The 16,572-nt window shown below is 38.5% G+C and overlaps 2 protein-coding genes across 4 annotated transcripts in view; one reads left to right on the forward strand and one right to left on the reverse strand.

Moving 5' to 3' along the window:
* Window positions 1-16,572, forward strand: part of LOC115761296 (G protein alpha o subunit) — a 36,600-nt gene that overhangs the window by 16,543 nt on the left and 3,485 nt on the right. For all 3 annotated transcript variants that reach the window (XM_030703042.1, XM_030703026.1, XM_030703034.1), the window contains one exon: window positions 16,037-16,165. In XM_030703042.1, the coding sequence (XP_030558902.1) occupies window positions 16,037-16,165 (129 nt within the window). The remainder of the gene's footprint in view (window positions 1-16,036; window positions 16,166-16,572) is intronic.
* LOC115761287 (probable cytochrome P450 49a1) lies at window positions 410-12,612 on the reverse strand. The gene is made up of 14 exons (XM_030703014.1): window positions 12,508-12,612; window positions 8,173-8,470; window positions 7,979-8,118; window positions 7,739-7,904; window positions 3,017-3,097; window positions 2,830-2,946; window positions 2,687-2,763; window positions 2,405-2,600; window positions 2,166-2,340; window positions 1,381-1,550; window positions 1,243-1,321; window positions 1,072-1,171; window positions 872-996; window positions 410-818 (listed from the first exon to the last, which is right to left on the reverse strand). The coding sequence occupies exons 2-14, from the start codon at window positions 8,415-8,417 to the stop codon at window positions 705-707; spliced, it is 1,785 nt and encodes a 594-aa protein (XP_030558874.1). The 5' UTR covers window positions 8,418-8,470; window positions 12,508-12,612; the 3' UTR covers window positions 410-704.

The raw sequence follows: 16,572 nt of genomic DNA on the forward strand, positions 1-16,572 counted from the left end.
GATTTCTTCTGGCATGCTTTTATATGTGACAAGCGACAAATTGAAATCAGATATTAACTGAAATTAATAGTATTTATTGCTTCACAAAGATTGAAAATGTGGTCAAAGTAAATTCGACATTGCTCATGACCTTGAACTTATTCGACTTGCCCAAATGGGCAGCATAAAAACTGGCTTCAATTAATCTTGAATTCATCATTAGAATAGAATAATACCAAGTATATGTATGTATACATTATCTAGCATAGATATCGCACAACAGACACATAATCCCAGTGAATAATCGTTGCCAAGACAATTTCTCTTTTCGCTGCTGTCTGTGTTCCATTCCCATTGCGTTCCGCTCATGTTTATATGCATGATTAATGGATAAAAAAGTGTTGCATACTTTTTGGCTCTTTATTGGCTACGACTTTTGGTTGCGTACAGTAAAACTAAATTGATGACTAACACGAATACATAAATATATACAAGCGCTTAGCTGCTGTCCAAGCTAAAAGATACACAGTTGCAGATACATTTGTATCTCAAGCCCATTTGCTTAATTAGGAAAAAGAAAAACGCGTGACAGTTAAACCAAATGAAAAACAAACAGCAACATATTGTAATGCGTTCCGCTAAAATATCACACAGCCGCCGTGTTGTGTGTGTCACAGTATTTTGTGGCAGATGCGGCAACTGCAAAACCTCAGCAGCCCGTCAAGCTACTCGTTGCGCGGTGTCAGCTTGAAATTTAACGGCGATTGCGGTATGTACGTGGAGTTGACGCGATAAATGAATTCGTCCGAATCATAGGACACACGGTATTTGCGAAAGATCTGCAATAACAAGAGACAATTAAAATGGGCTCCTCATCTCGCCTCATCCTCACCTTGGCCAGCAGCGTATGCAGCTCGATTTCCGCAAAGCGTCGACCCACGCACATGCGACGCCCGTAGCCAAAGGGCAGGCTTACAAACGGATGTATCTTCTGGCCGGCATGTGGGCAGCCTTCAGCTGAAATGCAACAATAAAAAAGAAGCGTTACAGCTAAAAAGCACCGATGTCCATGCCCCACATCCTTTCACTCACCTGCGCCCTGTTTGAGCCAACGTTCGGGCAGGAAACGTTTCGGCTCGGGAAAATATGTTGGATCATTCGAGACAACCAGATGTGGGAAGATGACGTGTGTCTGCATTGCATGTGGGGGACCAAAAGGTTATGTATTAACAATCAGTTATCGTTACGGCCACGCCTACTTACGCCCTTCGGCACATGGTAGCCATTAATAACTGCATCCGCCTGCAAGTTGCGTCCATTTGCAATGACAACCGGCTTCATGCTGAAAATATATACGTATATGTAATATAAGTCGGATATGGTATATATTTAATCACCTACCGCAACGTCTCCTTGACGCAGGCCCGCATATAGGGCATCTGCTCAAGGACGTGCTGATTGATTTGCGCATCGCACGTTGGAAACACACGTTTCAGCTCCTCGAACAAACGCTGCTGCTTATCCGGATTCTTGGCCAATTGATAAATGGTCGACGAGGCCGCCACCGAGGTCTGCAAGTAAAACAGGGTGACAGTTGGGCGCATTAGGGCGTTGCCGATGTGTATATATATATATATATAGATATATGGTATATTTCACAGTCTGCCCGTTAATTACCTAATGAGCTTTATTAATAGCCTGACATTATACAAATAATGATTGTGTCATTCGATTATCTAGCATAGATTACGCTGATATATATACATAGTCAGATATCAATGCTCATTATTTATAATGCTATGGCTATGAAACGAGGCTTTAAGTGGAAAAAAAAAACTATCCTATCTATTGATAACCCATGATATACAAAAACCTTTTAAAGAGATATGCTGAATATGTTGATATGAAAAAAATTAGAATAAATAGACTTTTTTTATTTCAAGTATATGCAGTATATAAAGAAAAAAAAAAGAAAACATACTCAACTAACTCTACAAGAAATAAGAACGAAATTCTGTCGAAATGATTTCAAGCTGGCAATGCAGAAAAAATCCGACACATTCCCATCATATTGGCTGAAAATTAGATTGTAATGCCCGCTAAAAGAATATTTTAAGCTGTACAATCTAATAATTTGCAGTACCAAATGGTTTTGGGCTTGAGTTTCTCTTAGGACAATTACTTACCGTATCGACGCCGACGAGAAACAAATCCAGGGCCAGGACAGCTGCCAATTTTCGATTGCCCGTTTTGCGCACGATGCGCTCCACTATGGAGATGTCCGCCTCGTTTTTGGGTACATGCTGTGCCTGGTCCGCATCGGCCTTGTCCATGGTCTGGCTGATGTTCTTCATGCAAATGCTGCAGCGATAAATCAATCAAATAAACCAAAAATAAAACAAAAAAAAAGAAAATGGGAGCCTACGCGGAAAACTGATCCAATGCGCGCACAAAACTGCGATAGGCTTTCGTGGGAAAGACGCGCCACAGTGGCATGCGCAGCTCCAGCTCTGGCACCGCCCAGAAGAACGTATTGATTGCCTCAATAATTTGTTGCGCCTCGGCGCTGCCCTCCGGCTTGAGGCAGCCGAGTCGTGTGTCCAGCGAGACGCGACCGACAGCTGCAGGGGATAAAGTATAAAGGATATAAGCTCTTGCCTTCTTATTTAGTTCAACCGTCGCGTAAGACAACATTTTCTTGGCTTACATTCGAGCGCCCATTTGTACAGTTCGTGCAAAAAGTTATCGGGCAGCTCCTGCTGCTCATTGCGCATCTCGTCTATGCTATATGGTAAAGGGGTAACGGGATTATATAATGATGTGCCTGGCTATTATGTCATGCCAACTTACCGCACCATAAACTCGCTGGCTATATCATTCAGTGGGGGTATATATTTCTTGGCGGTTTGCGGCTGCAGCAGAATCTGTTGCACCTCCTGGCGAAAGGCCTCCCACTTGGGACCGTGCCTAATTGTGAGTGGATGGGAGGGTAAGTGGGCGTGTTTCGGGCCTTTGCCAAATGCAACGTAATACTTACACGCCAATTAGACCAGCCACATCGCCAAAGAAGTCGCGCCGCAGCTCACCCTTGTAATGTCGCAGCGAAGGCATCGACGGTCTGCCAAGTAGAAGAACCAGAAGATATATGTATATATATGAGTATATATGTTTAGGCGCGCAATGCGGCGTATGCGCAATTTGATGCTTTTAAAGGACATGATGTCAAATAGGCCCAAACACACATAGGTTGTTTTTAGCTCATGGCTCAGCCTTGCCTTTTGCCATAAACTTAACTCACATTACACAAGGAATTTCACATAGGAATTTCTCGCGTGCGACACATCAAACAAACAGAACAAAAACCCGGCTAAAATGATGACTCGCAGATACATTTGTGTATCTTGTTGATGTTCGCGCTCATATTTGCATTATTGCGACGCTCGCATGTCGCCATATAAAAATGGTCGCATTTTATTTTGTTTTACGACTTCAACTGGCAAATACCGCAGCTCGCATTTTATAGCAGGGTGTCACGGTTAGTAGGGTGTAACTGCCGTATCTATTCGGCCTCTTTGTGTATTTGTTTTTTTTTTTTTTTTTTTTTGTGTTGCCCCAGGCAACAATATTCAATTAAATGGCATAAAATAAAAGTCATGCGACTTTATTTACTTTGCCACTGTGCAATTTGCCCAAGCAAAGAACAAATACACACACACGCATACGCATTAGGGGTATTCACTGCAGAGCAGCTATTTGAATATGTGTAGCTAAACAAGCTTTCTTTAACGATTGTAATTATATTTGTTTTATAGAAACTCGTAATGCTCAATCGTAAAAGTTGTCTTATTTTTATACATTTCACTTTCTATTCATCACATTTACTCCATGCTCGCTTTCTAAGCCAAGAATGTTGCCCTTGTTTAATCATTTGCTATCGAAAAACATTTGGTGATTCTATTGTTTCTACCAATTCCCAAAAACTTAATCACAGTTGAACTTTTGCTTAAAATGCTTAGCTAAGCACATTAAAATGTTTTTTCCAAAATTAAAAACCAGTTTCTGCCACATTTCTACTTTTTTTTTTCTATTCCGGAATTAAACACGTTCTCTCGATCGCTGCCCTCAAGGGTCAACCCTATCTTTGCTGACCAATAATACTTTTAACTATTTAAATTTGATATAAAATATTATTACGAAAGAATTTGATAATTTGATAGTTGAATGAGACTGGTTTGACTTCAAGATGCGTAACAACTATGTCACAAATACTCTTTTTAATTTTGATTATATTCATGTGTTTAATTATAGCTAAAAATATAATTATCTGTCTCTTTGCAACAGACAGCAATAATGTCAAAATAGGTTAATATAACTATATAATAGAAATAAATAGTCCATATTCTGTTGCTGAATATGATACTGAATGAATCTGTTGATAGTTTGATAACAACTACTTCATTCGACTTAAATTAAAATTTCTTTTCTAAAGAACAAAGTTTAACGCCCACTTCCGACTTTTTGCCTGGCTGCCAAGGTACAATATATTACTAAATACAACAGCTAGCATATTTATACAAATAAAATATGCGTATAAATTGTAAGCATATGTTAAATGCATTTCATTTGCATGCAGATGTCGCTGCTGACCTCTGAAAGATCAACAAAAACTGGAAAAGCGCAGCATTGCACATCCAAATGCAATAAATTATTGCATTTTGAAATATTATGCATTGATTTATTATACTTTTGTGTGCGACAATTGTGTGGCAGAAGCCGACGTGAGTTAGATATAAATTTGGAAATTGTAGGCCAACTAGTTGACCAACAACCGAATCTTGTTCCACGCTCAGCGGACAACTTGTCTGTCTGTGTTGTCGCTTTAACAACTGTCAGCAACAACAACATCTGTGAATCTAATCTTAAGTTTATGCGTTATTTTATTTTCTTTAACATTTTTCCCACACACACACAACCTCGTACTTTCTGTGTGTTAAAGTTATGCGAGACATAAAATACGAAAGGTTTTTACTTGTTGTCTGTGGCCAGCCCACACACGCGAAGTGTTGAGTGCTGGAATGTCTTCATCAGTCAGTCAGTCAGTCGGTCGTTTGGTCAATTTGTGCTTTGTTTGCGTTTGGTGTGTGTATATCAATCAATTAGCGCTGCGGCGTTCATCAATCTTTCAATCTTTAAACATTTGCTCACCTTAACGCATCGCGTCTATGTCAATTTATTGGCTATTCTCTCTCTCTCTCTCTGCCGTGCGTCTACAACTTTTTAATGATGACTTGCCAATTTCAGCGTCCATGCTGACAATAAAAAAAAAAGTTTACCAGAGAAGAAATACAAAACATTTATTTCTTTCAGCTATTTTTTCGCGCTTGCTTGAATCTGTCGCGACGCCGCGTCTATTTGATGATTATTATTTGTATATATATCTTTTGCTATACAAATCTTAACATAACTGGCACATAAATTGGTTCATGGCCAAATGGGAGAGCACAAAACACACACACACACCAAATGTTTTATAAAAGAAAGCTTAACAAGTTTGGCAAATCTTGGCTTTCTTTGGCGTACAGAAAAACAGAAAAAATAGTAACAAATAAATTCATATTCATAAGCTACGAAAACAAAAATAGCCAACTATTTATTTCCATTGGCGGCACATTTTTTATTTAATTTTTTCTTCTTCTTTTCTTTAATTTTGCGCTTTTTGCGCGTCTTTTGAAGCAGCTATTTGCTGCAAAAAAATCTTTCAGGCCTACAACTCGATTGAGTGAAAGTTTTTGCCTGTTTTGCTTTTGTTTTTGCTTTAGGCTATGCTAGCTGAATCGACTTATGTTTAATTTCGTTGAGGCCTTTAAATCAGCTGCCACACATTCTAATTGGCCAAATTGTGCACGTAATGCTGCCCAATGGCAATATAATTACGTATTAATTAACAAACAAAATGGCAGACCGTAACAAAATCCTTTGCATTGGCCAACTAATTGCGCACTCGCTTTTCTGAGCAACTGTCATTCATGCCACACACACACCCACACACACAAACGGACGCCTACATGCGTCAATAATTTAATTATGAATTTAATGCAATATGCGCATAAATAATAAACACATTTCTTCAGCTGCCCTCAGCTGTGCAAAGGCAACCCGAAGGCAAATTAAATCGCAGAGCACAAGGATATCATGTGCATGTGTAGTTGTATCTGTTCGTATATTTGTGTGTGAGTGTGTGGGTGTGTGGGTGGGCTGTGTTGTATCACAGTGGCTGCTGCTTAAGTGCAACCATGTGGCAAATTACATATGTCAATTAATGTGCATTCATTTAAGCCGACTTCTGCTGCAACTGTGCCGCATTCGAATTACCTACATAGCATTAATATTTATGTAATGCTAACTGTACTCAATTGGAAAACTTATATTAGGGCTCATTTTCCTACATTTCCTACAACGAAATTGATGTCTTCTTTTGTCTCGTTGAACATCTCAGTCTCATTTATGATCAGTTGCGATTCTTCAATATTGTCAAGATTATTTAACTTTTTGTACCCTGAACCCATTAAAAATGGGTATAAGGGAATATTGTATTTGTGCGAAAGCCAAATGTATGTAACAGGCAGAAGGAAGCATCTTTCACCCCATAAAGTATATATATTCTTGATCAGCATCAATAGCCGAGTCGATCTAGCCATGTCCGTCTATCTATCCGTCCGTCCGTCCGTCCGTTTGTATGTATGAACGCAAGGATCTCAGAACCAATAAGAGCTAGAGACTTGAAATTTTAGATGTAGGTGCTCCTAGCTCCCGCGCAGATCGAGTTTGTTTCCGATAATCGATAACTTACTCCGTTTCCAAGCAATCGACAAAAATCAATATCGATATCCTGTTTTTTGGTCAATTTTGGTAAATAATAAGAGCTAGAGTCACCAATCTTGACATATAGCTTCTAAAATAGAATATATATATGCATTTGATGTTGGAAGAAGAGGGTTCAGGGTATCCCCTAGTCGGGATCTCCCGACTAGAACCTCTTAATTGTTTCGCTTAAATTTGTAAATGAAAAGAGACATTTTTCCATTTAACTGTTCTGTAAATGTCGCAAAAGTCTTCTCAATGTCACAATTAGGCTTTGCGCTTAAATTTTTATTGTGAATTTCCTTGTAATTGGCCTTCTCTTTTAACTGGCCAGTCACTTTAGATGTATCTAAGTGTCTTCCAGGGTCATTTTATTTTTATTTAACCGCTCGACCACCTCCACTTTGTTTATTAGGTCAAGCATATTTTAGTTTATGCGTCAGTCTTCATTTAGGTTTTCTTTGTTGTCCTTCATTTTGACACTTCACATGATTTTTTAAGGAGCTATTTAAACTGCATATTAACATTCATGTTGTAAACCTAACATGCATTTTTTAAGTGTTATAAACAGAATGTGCATGTTAAAAACACAACATGCATGTTAATGAATATCTCAGTTAGCTTTATAGAATATATATCTGAATTTTGCTGAATGTCCTTTAAATATTATAACTCCTAGGCAAGTTTTACTGTTGAAACGCCAACTTTACATGAAATTCCGTATAAGAGGAAACTAATCATTAAATATTAAACCCAGCTTAAAGTGCGCAAAATATCAGGGCCCATAAAATGTCGCTGCTCGGGCGGTAACATCAGATTTTCCAATATGCACGTGTAAGTCTTTTTGTTTACTGCCCACCCAAACATGCGCCGGGCATCCACGCGCAGCGCTGCTCACCTGTGTGGCATGGCCTCCTCCTTTTTGAATATATTGCGTATTTCGTCGCCATCGAACACAAACAAAAGATCCGGGTGTCCAATCAGACCGCCCACCTTGGCCATTTTGCCATAGTTGACATGCAGCTCGTGCATCACCTTGTCCAGGTCGCTTATTTTGTACGTGCCTGTGAAAATGATTTGTCTATAAGCAACCGGATATCTGTGTGTGCTGGTGTGCTAATCCGAAAGTATAACTAACCAATTAGCGGCGCAAAGCGCCAGGAATTGCCAATCAATGGCAACGGATACGGGCCAGGCACCTCCGCATAGGGACGCACAGCAGGTGCAGTTGTTGCTGTTGCACCTATTGATGTTGTTTTTGCTGCTGCTGTGGCATCTCTGCAAAGAGCGCGTTAGAGAGTGCGGCAACAAACTGCTTCCGAGAGTTCTTACCTGTCAGCTGAAGAATTTATCCGCTGCTGCTGCTGCTGCTTCTGTTGTCGCTGTCGCTGTAGCGCTCCAGACGCAATTGATTTTTCAATTTCCGTTGCCACGCCCACACCATCATGGGGCAGTGCAGCAGCAGCGGCTGCTTCGACAGCACCGCCAGCGCCTCCGGCACCGGGCAGCAGCGTTGTCGTCGCGGAGTACGTTGTGCGCCTTATCAAAGCCGCCGTGGTTTTCCGTAAACTTGACATTTTCCGCAATCCTTTCAGTTGCTTGTCGTTGTTTGGTTCTTTTTGCAGTTGGGCTAAAGTGTTCAAAAGAGTTGATGTTTGTTTTTAAGGCAGTTGAAAAAAGGTGTGAAACGTTTTAAAATACTTTAAAGTACACTAAAGGCCTTGAGCACTTGAATTTATGAAAATCGCATAGAAAGGTGAGAGAAAGAAAGCTCGTGAATGAGAGGGATAGAGAGAGCAGTAGTAAAGCCCATAAATTCGAATATATAAAAGTCTTAGTTGAATTCGTGAAAATCGCTTAGAAAGGCAATTTCTAGCAAAAAGTAAAATACCAAGAAAGACCCACTTTGTAAATATACATACTAAATATAGACTAAAAGTACCAAGTAAAATAAAATGCACTTAATTCGATTCGCGAAAATAGCAAAAGGTAATTCGCTTTTGAGAGCGAAAAACCTTTTCCATGTTATTTGTTTGTTAAGAAATTTTCAGAACTGCGCCTGTAAAACTGCTCAATTATGCTACCGTTTTTAAGACTGAAAATAACTGATTCGAGAAATGCACGAAAGCTAATTGGAATATATCCTATGTACGCTCATAACAGTTTGAATGGTGCATTTAAAGACCGACCGATGCCCAAATCTCTTGCACCAGCTAGTTTTCTGCATGAGTAAAAGGACCTTATGTGTTGCGGGCAGTCAAAGGTCTTATCATCTGGTCATTACATAGCTAATAAAAGTAGACAGAACATACCGTGCATATAGTCTATACCTTAGGGCATATAATTTTAACTTATAATAGAAGGAAGGGGGAGGGAAAAAAAACATTAACAAGTTTTTGCTTTTTGTGGCGCCCACTTGGAAAACAGTTGAGAATTGCCAAAGAGATTTCATGTAATTTTCAAATAAAAACTAAATGTATTTTTCCATGTTTGTTGCGCAAAACTTGCAATTGCGGCGCAAAGTTGTTCCCTTCTGTCACTTATTTCAGATGAGTTGGCATTATAGTTTTATATGCATTTTATAAAAACTTTGGAAGAGCGCAAAGTTTTTGCAACTATGATAAATACAACTATTATACACTGTATATAAATGTGCAAACGAGGTAGCTAAGCTATGTGAATTAGCCGTGCAAACAACAATTGTTAGGGTAAATAAAGAGCTGGTGAGAACATCCATCATGATATTTATGTGCAAGTTAAGCGAGTAGAAAGAACTTCTTGTTTGAGCATTGGAAGCTGCCTCTGTTTATTATGCAAACAACAAAAAAGCGTTGTTGAGATGTCAATATTTGAACAATGGAAGGTTAGGTTGAGTAAACAAAACATTTATGCATAATAGATGGCACATGCATAAATATATGTTGTCATAAATGTGGGCTAAAACTAACTTTCAGCCAAGTGAAGACCTGACACGAGGCGAATTGTCAAAATTCAAGACTTGAACTAGGGTTTCACACAAATGCAGCGCACTTAGATGAGGCAGCCAAGAGCGAAAGGCAAACAACGAACAATTTACTAAACCTATGCGATAATATGGCAGCGGCAGAGACGAACTTAATATATGGCCTAAAAGACCAGGCAAATAAAAGCCCAAAGCAGTTTACATTTTGATTTTGCCAGAAGCCAAAAGTCGTTGCTCAAACTCAAATATGAACTGAACAACACGCATTGTTAAAGTTGTGCGAGTGTGTGTGTGTGTGTGTGTGTGTGTATGCGTGTTGCCAATAAAACTCAAGTGGCTAACAAAAGCATTCAATATGTATATATATACACAGATATGTGCGCATATATATGTACGTGTCTATACACTTCAAAGCGTGATTTGTGTGGCATGCTGCGTATGAGCAATATTGAGATATTGCTCATACGCCGCATGGCGCTGCCAAGCACAAAGCGCTGCCATTGTCGCTGCTCACACACTCTCTCTCTCTCTCTCTGCGCCTGCTCCAAAGTTGCAACTTCTGTGCGCTGGTAATTTAAATCCCATTTGCCGCACACAATTTTTATGGCTCAATCTCTATGTGTATACACACAATCTTTGCATTATGCTTTAGCTTATATCCTTGCCCTTGCCTTGACAAGCGGCGACCTTCAGCTTCAGCTGCGACGTCCAGCACTTGAGCCACACAACACCACACAGAAACCCCTCAACACACACACACACACACACTAGCGCCTTATCGGGGCATGCCTCATAATGAACTTGAGTGATAATCCTTGCGCTCACCAAAAAATAAAAAACGAAAGAAAAATCAAAATGTCAAGCAGGAATGGGGTTTCCTGCCAGCAGCTGCTCAAGTGTCTTCTAAACTTGACTTTAACTTTGGCTAGCCAAAGCGAAAATATTTCAATTGTTCAATTAATAAACGAATAAAAGTGGTGTTGCCAACTGATGCACTGCAATGGCATAGTTAAAGCTGATAATTTATGGCAGTTAACAGAAAGTAACATGAATAGATTGCAGATTACTTTTGAAAAACAAAAAAGCATTTAAATTTGATATTAGCTTTAGAATTGGTTTAATCTTTCTTTTGTCCAATCAATTTATTTTTTAAAGGGCTTGCAAGTTTTTTGTATCTTAGGCGCCATTTGGTTGTCTTTTATTATTAAGCGCCGGATATCTAATATATTATTTTTTCTTAGAAACGTAATTGATTTATTAAACTTTTGCACTTTGTTTGTTTTTCAGATATTATTATTTAAAAAAGTATAGAAAACACAAAAATGACTGTAAATTTAACAGAAAATTGTTATATTGCGAACTTTTTGTTCAGTAGTTCGTATTTGGTATTTGGCTAAGGCTTTTGTGCATTTTAATTGATTTCATTATGTAAAGTTATTCACTTTTTAAATAAACAGGTATGAAATATATTTCTTTAAAATAATGTAAAAATCTGTGACATATTTGAAGACACTTTTCTGACCCACTTTAGTACTTGAAATTTGTATAAATAAATAATGTTCTAATTTAGATGAAGACCTCACACTTGTCTTCAAACTAATAAGTGCATATTTTTAATTGCAAATATCATAAATTTCCATAACAGATTTCTTTCTCTCTCTAGTTCTCTCTCTCTCTCTTTCTCTCTCTCTCTCTCTCTCTCTGCCCTTCAAAAGTGTGCTCTACATAACTCTTCATTTTGAAATTTGTTTGAGGATTGAAAGTTAAAGTCTTCACTCTGAACCGCCACAGTTTTTTAACAAGCAGCTCTAACAGCTCCCAATTGCATGCCTTAGTCCCCTTCCTCCCCCAATAACCCTCTCCTTTTGGCCAGTATTTCTGCCCATTGTTCTGACGGCTTCTCAAGGGGCCGTCTCGCACGACTGACAGCGAAATCGAAAATAGAAAACTTGTTTTGCAAGCAATTTGTAAAAACTGTTGCGCATTTGCGAATGCAGCTGACAAACAATTCTATTTATTAGCGCCAAAATGTTAAATATTGAACAAATAAATTGCCAGCCCCGCCCCGCCCTGCACGGACATCCCCAAATTGGCCACAAGAAAGTTGCGGCTGCATAAATTATGTCATTTTCAAAGTATTTCAAATTTTGCTTTTTTTTTTTATTTTGTTGATTTTTTATTTGTCGCTGCCTTTGTTTGCGGTTGCGTTTTCGATTTGGAGTTTTAATTTATTTGATCTGCCATTGGCACAGAGATTGTCGCTGTCCCATGATTAAAGTCTATAAATCTATAAATTATGCGTTTCGAGGTGCGGCCCGGCCGGGCTGTGGCACGCCTCGCAGTTTAGTTGCGTCGGCTGCTGTTTGCTCTGCACTTGTCAAAGGCATTTCAAAGTTGGCTTTTAACTGCCTTTTCACGCTTCACTTGCAACGGCGACTGATTTAAGTGCATTGCACTTTAACTAGTTTTGTTGTGGCTTTTTGGCCAAGTATTTGGGCCGGCTTGCCTTTACTAGTTGTAGACACGCTCGTCAATGCTCGCAAAAATGTTTGTCAGTTTTTATGAAACTTTTTTTTTATATTTTTGGGCTAAGGCTATAAACATTTTTGTTATATATTTTGTTAAAATGAAACTCGGTTGCGGTTTTCTATTGTTGTTTTTGCCGACGCACACAAACATATATTTAACCTTATAGCTTCACTCACTTGGCGAGGCACTTCCACTTCCACTTTAAACATCAGCGTCACGCAAGCGTGCAAACTTGTTGGCCAATAGAAACCGAAAGTCGTGCAACAACAGCCACAAACTCAGCTTCAAGCTCCGCTTGGTGCTGCCTGCTGTCTCGTAGAGCAAACGCGACGCACTAAACGCGATCGCAGCGCTTCTTAGTCTACTTATAGGATCGACTACAGCAGGGCCAAAGCAGCGCATCGCATCGCATCACTCAGGCCGCTCCAGTCCGGCACGGCTGAGCACGGCACGGAGGGGTTCGGGCCTACGTGCGCTATGCGGCAGCTAAGACAGCTCCAATTGGAGCTGTATGCGTGAGCAGTCCAGAGCTGGACAGCTGGCTTTTGTTAAATACTCTATGTTAAAGGGTACTTAAATTTGATCAGTTAATGTGTTACACATATAATCATAAGATATAATAAAAATTGTCAGCTAAACTTTAATCAACAAACCGTTTAGCTATAAAGAAATTCTATGTTATTGAAACTTTATAAAAATATATCCAAAAATTTGGCTGATTGCAAACTGGGATCATTTCTGTCTACAAATAGCTAGTCTAACATTTTATAACCGCAAATAAGATTTACTTATTTGTGATATCTTCTGAAGAAGATTATAAGATTATAAAAAAATACCACAAAAACAATTTATAGCTGTCGTAGATCGGATCAGTATTAAGTTGTTATACGAACAGATATTTTACAGATATATCTAAATGATTTATAATTTCCACTTTTTATAAAAAATATTTTAATGAATTACACAAATTATAATTCCACTACGAATTAAAGTTTTTGTGAGCTTGACGTTAATTTAAATAAGCAAAAATAATTGTATCAAACAACTTTCCCAGCGGCCAATTCATTTAAGGGTATTATCTAGTTGGCTTTGCAAATATACGAGCTCTTTTTATTGTGGAACTGATTGTTGGTTTTATTGTTAAGATACGCCCGCTAATTGCGCTCTCACTCTCTTCGCTTCGTTTTATATCCTCTCTCTCTCTGTTGCTCTGTCCGTTTGAAATTGAAAGTGTTTGCTGCTAATCAATCTTACTAAAAAGCAAAAGTTTTTTGTTCGAAGCTAGCTCGCAGCGGTTATTTACACGCTTTAATTCATTTTAATCAATTTAATCTACCTTTTGTCGTTTTTTTTCAGCTTTTGTTTGTCTAGGCCTTAATGGCAGCCGTCGTTAGGAAATTGGCTTAAAAAGGCAAATACAGAAATTTGCATTTAAACTAACGACGCGTTTACCCAGACGCCTTGTCTCTATCTCAAACGTTGTCTTCTATCTCTCTCTCTCTCTATCTCTCTCTCTGAAATTTTGCATTAAATTCACATAATGCACTGAGCCATAAAGCATAAGCATATTAAGCGCTTCAACTAGTTAATGCCCCATGGGGTTGCTTGGTTTTGCCAAGGCGAGAAATTCAGCGCCATAAAACACACGCTTTATAGTATTTTCTGAAACCTGCATTGACACTTGCCCAAAAAGCTCAAAGAGTATTTCATTTTAAATTGTTTTTGTAGTCATGACTGATACGACGAGCAAAAAAGAGCATCAGTTAATATATATTTGTTCAGTCTTTTAAGTAAGCGCAAATGCTTTAATAGAACTTGGTGAATAATTGCAATTTAATGAGTCAAAACGAGCTTATTTAAAACATATTAAATTACCTGATTATTCAATGCTTATATAAATAAATAAATAATTTGTCAAACACAATAGTTTCTAAATAGTTGTATATTTTAAATAAATTTGTTTTCTTTTGCTTTTGTCACATTTGCGACAAAGAGCTCTAAAACAGTTTAGGAAAATGTAGCGTTGCCAGACTATTCAGTGCCGCGCTAAGTTGGCTGCGGCTCATTAATTTATAAAATGCAACTTACATTCAAAGTAATTCGTAATAATTCATTGCGTTTCATAAAATGTTGCAGCAAATCGGCCTTATGTAAGTCCAGTATGTAAATGATGTAACATTTTTTTATCCACTGACAAATTGTTTTGTGTTGTTGTAAGTGTTAAAAAAATACAATTAACACAGTGGAAAATTAAGAAATATTAATAATTTGCCTGTTATAAATATGTAATATCTCCTGCGGGCTTGAATTAGCTAGAAAGTAATGTACATTTCTTGCTTTTATGGAACTTTTGGCCTCTTGAACCGTCTGTAGCCCAATTTATATTAGCCTTTTTTCTCGAAGCCACAAATTTTTGTTAAACATTATGTTATGGCTCTCTTTTAAAAGTCTACACTCTCGCTCTCTTTCTCTCCGCACATTGTAAGTGCTAACACGATTGCCCGACAGCCTACTATGACGCAACACGAAGACCCAAACAAATGAGCATTTGCCCGGATAAGATCGCGTCCGGAGATCATCTAATAGTGAAAATTGTGAATAACTTTTGATTAGCGTGTGCCGTATAAATGTAGCAAATATTTACATTGGTCAGTCTTACGTATATGCAACTATTGCAAGCACGATATTTAGCGATATGTATATAGATGTTTATTTGGAGTATTATGCACTCAAATTTTCCACTTGAATGAGCGCTACTTGGTTTCTGGTTATAGCGCAGATATTTAGAGCATGGCGAGCGTGACTTGGCCATTTTGCCCATCCTTGTTAAGTGGGCCGCGCTGTGTTGCATTTGCGCCAGCGTTGCCAGACTGTGCCACAGCCAATGATCAATGGGGCGACAACAAATGTTGGGCCACAAAGGTTGGGCAAGTCGCACGTTAATTAAACACACACAACTTACAGTTGGCCGCAAAAGTAATTGCCTCAACAACAAAAAGATTCACACAATAGACGCTAGAAGACGGACAACTGGAAAACTTATTTACGACCCGGCTCAGAGACCTCTTTTTGTCTCTGGGTTACATGAACCTTACACCTGGAAGCAACAAATGGAATTCGTTTCTTATTTTTTCATTCGGTTTTTGTTGTTTTTTTTTTTTATCTGTTGCCAAATGTTGCGTGCGCTGCGTAAATTACTGCCAAGATCTGGACACTGACCTATTCAGCCTCGTCGCCGTCTTCTTCATTTCTCTTTTATCTAACTTTTTTTTCTATTTGTATATTTTCTGTATCTGACCTACTTGTTGAAGCTGGTTGGAACACGCAACATTTGACTGTTTGAGAGTCACAAATAAAGCTAATTATGTGCCCCTAAATAAAATGCGCTTGCGAAACTTGATGCCACAAGTGCCACACTCGTATCTAGAGTCATATTTGTATCTGGCAGATACATTTGTATCAGAGCGTTTGTTGCCACTTGTCGGCGTCTAAATTTATGCTACGTTTTAATTGTTTGCACAGCGCTTCGCCTGCGCCTCAAATTGTGTTTGCCCCGAAGCCGCCGACGCCGTCAGCTGCAGCAAGGCAAACATTTGTCTGTCTGCCCTCCCCTTTTTCTTTAGCCAACCTCACCTCACCCTCTTGCCTGAACAAACAACAGCATTTTGCCCTACTAATGATTGCTTGTCTGTTTGCTTTTTGCAGTTTCCTGGATGATTTGGATCGGTTAGGCGCCAAGGACTATCAGCCTACCGAGCAGGATATATTGCGCACCCGAGTCAAGACAACCGGCATTGTCGAGGTTCATTTCTCCTTCAAAAATCTCAACTTCAAGTAAGTAAAAAGACAGGCATAGCACAAATAGCTAAAGTTGCTCCGTTTTGCTTATAAATATTGAATAGGCAACATTTATTGATAAATTGATTTTTATTTATTTATTTAAAATATAAAATTAGTTCATGTTTTAATACCTATTAAAGCCAACAAACTATTTTTATTTAATTTTATTGCAAAAACGTTGATTAGGAAACAACTCATAAATGAAAAATATAATAATGCTTAATGAAAAAAAGAACTAAACTAGAGTTCATGCGATCAGTAAACCCAAAAAATACCACAATATGCTGCTCATAGGGAGATGTAAAGAAGAAAGAACGCAAAAAAGTGCTGCAAAAGATAAATAAAAGATAGGATTCCATTTATCCGAGTTGTTTTTACAAAATTCTTAATTTCCAATACAA

Source organism: Drosophila novamexicana, unplaced genomic scaffold (genome assembly GCF_003285875.2).
Source record: "Drosophila novamexicana strain 15010-1031.04,08,12 unplaced genomic scaffold, DnovRS2.1 tig00000008-arrow-pilon, whole genome shotgun sequence".
Lineage (NCBI taxonomy): Eukaryota > Metazoa > Arthropoda > Insecta > Diptera > Drosophilidae > Drosophila > Drosophila novamexicana.

Excerpts from the sequence above, each read along its gene's own strand:
- LOC115761287 (XM_030703014.1), bottom strand. The coding sequence starts at position 8,417 with ATGTCAAGTTTACGGAAAACCACGGCGGCTTTGATAAGGCGCACAACG. Across the intron at positions 2,764-2,829 it reads GCCAGCGAGTTTATGGTGCG|CATAGACGAGATGCGCAATG; the intron begins GTAAGTTGGCAT and ends TTTACCATATAG. Across the intron at positions 2,341-2,404 it reads GCATTGGATCAGTTTTCCGC|CATTTGCATGAAGAACATCA; the intron begins GTAGGCTCCCAT and ends TTATCGCTGCAG.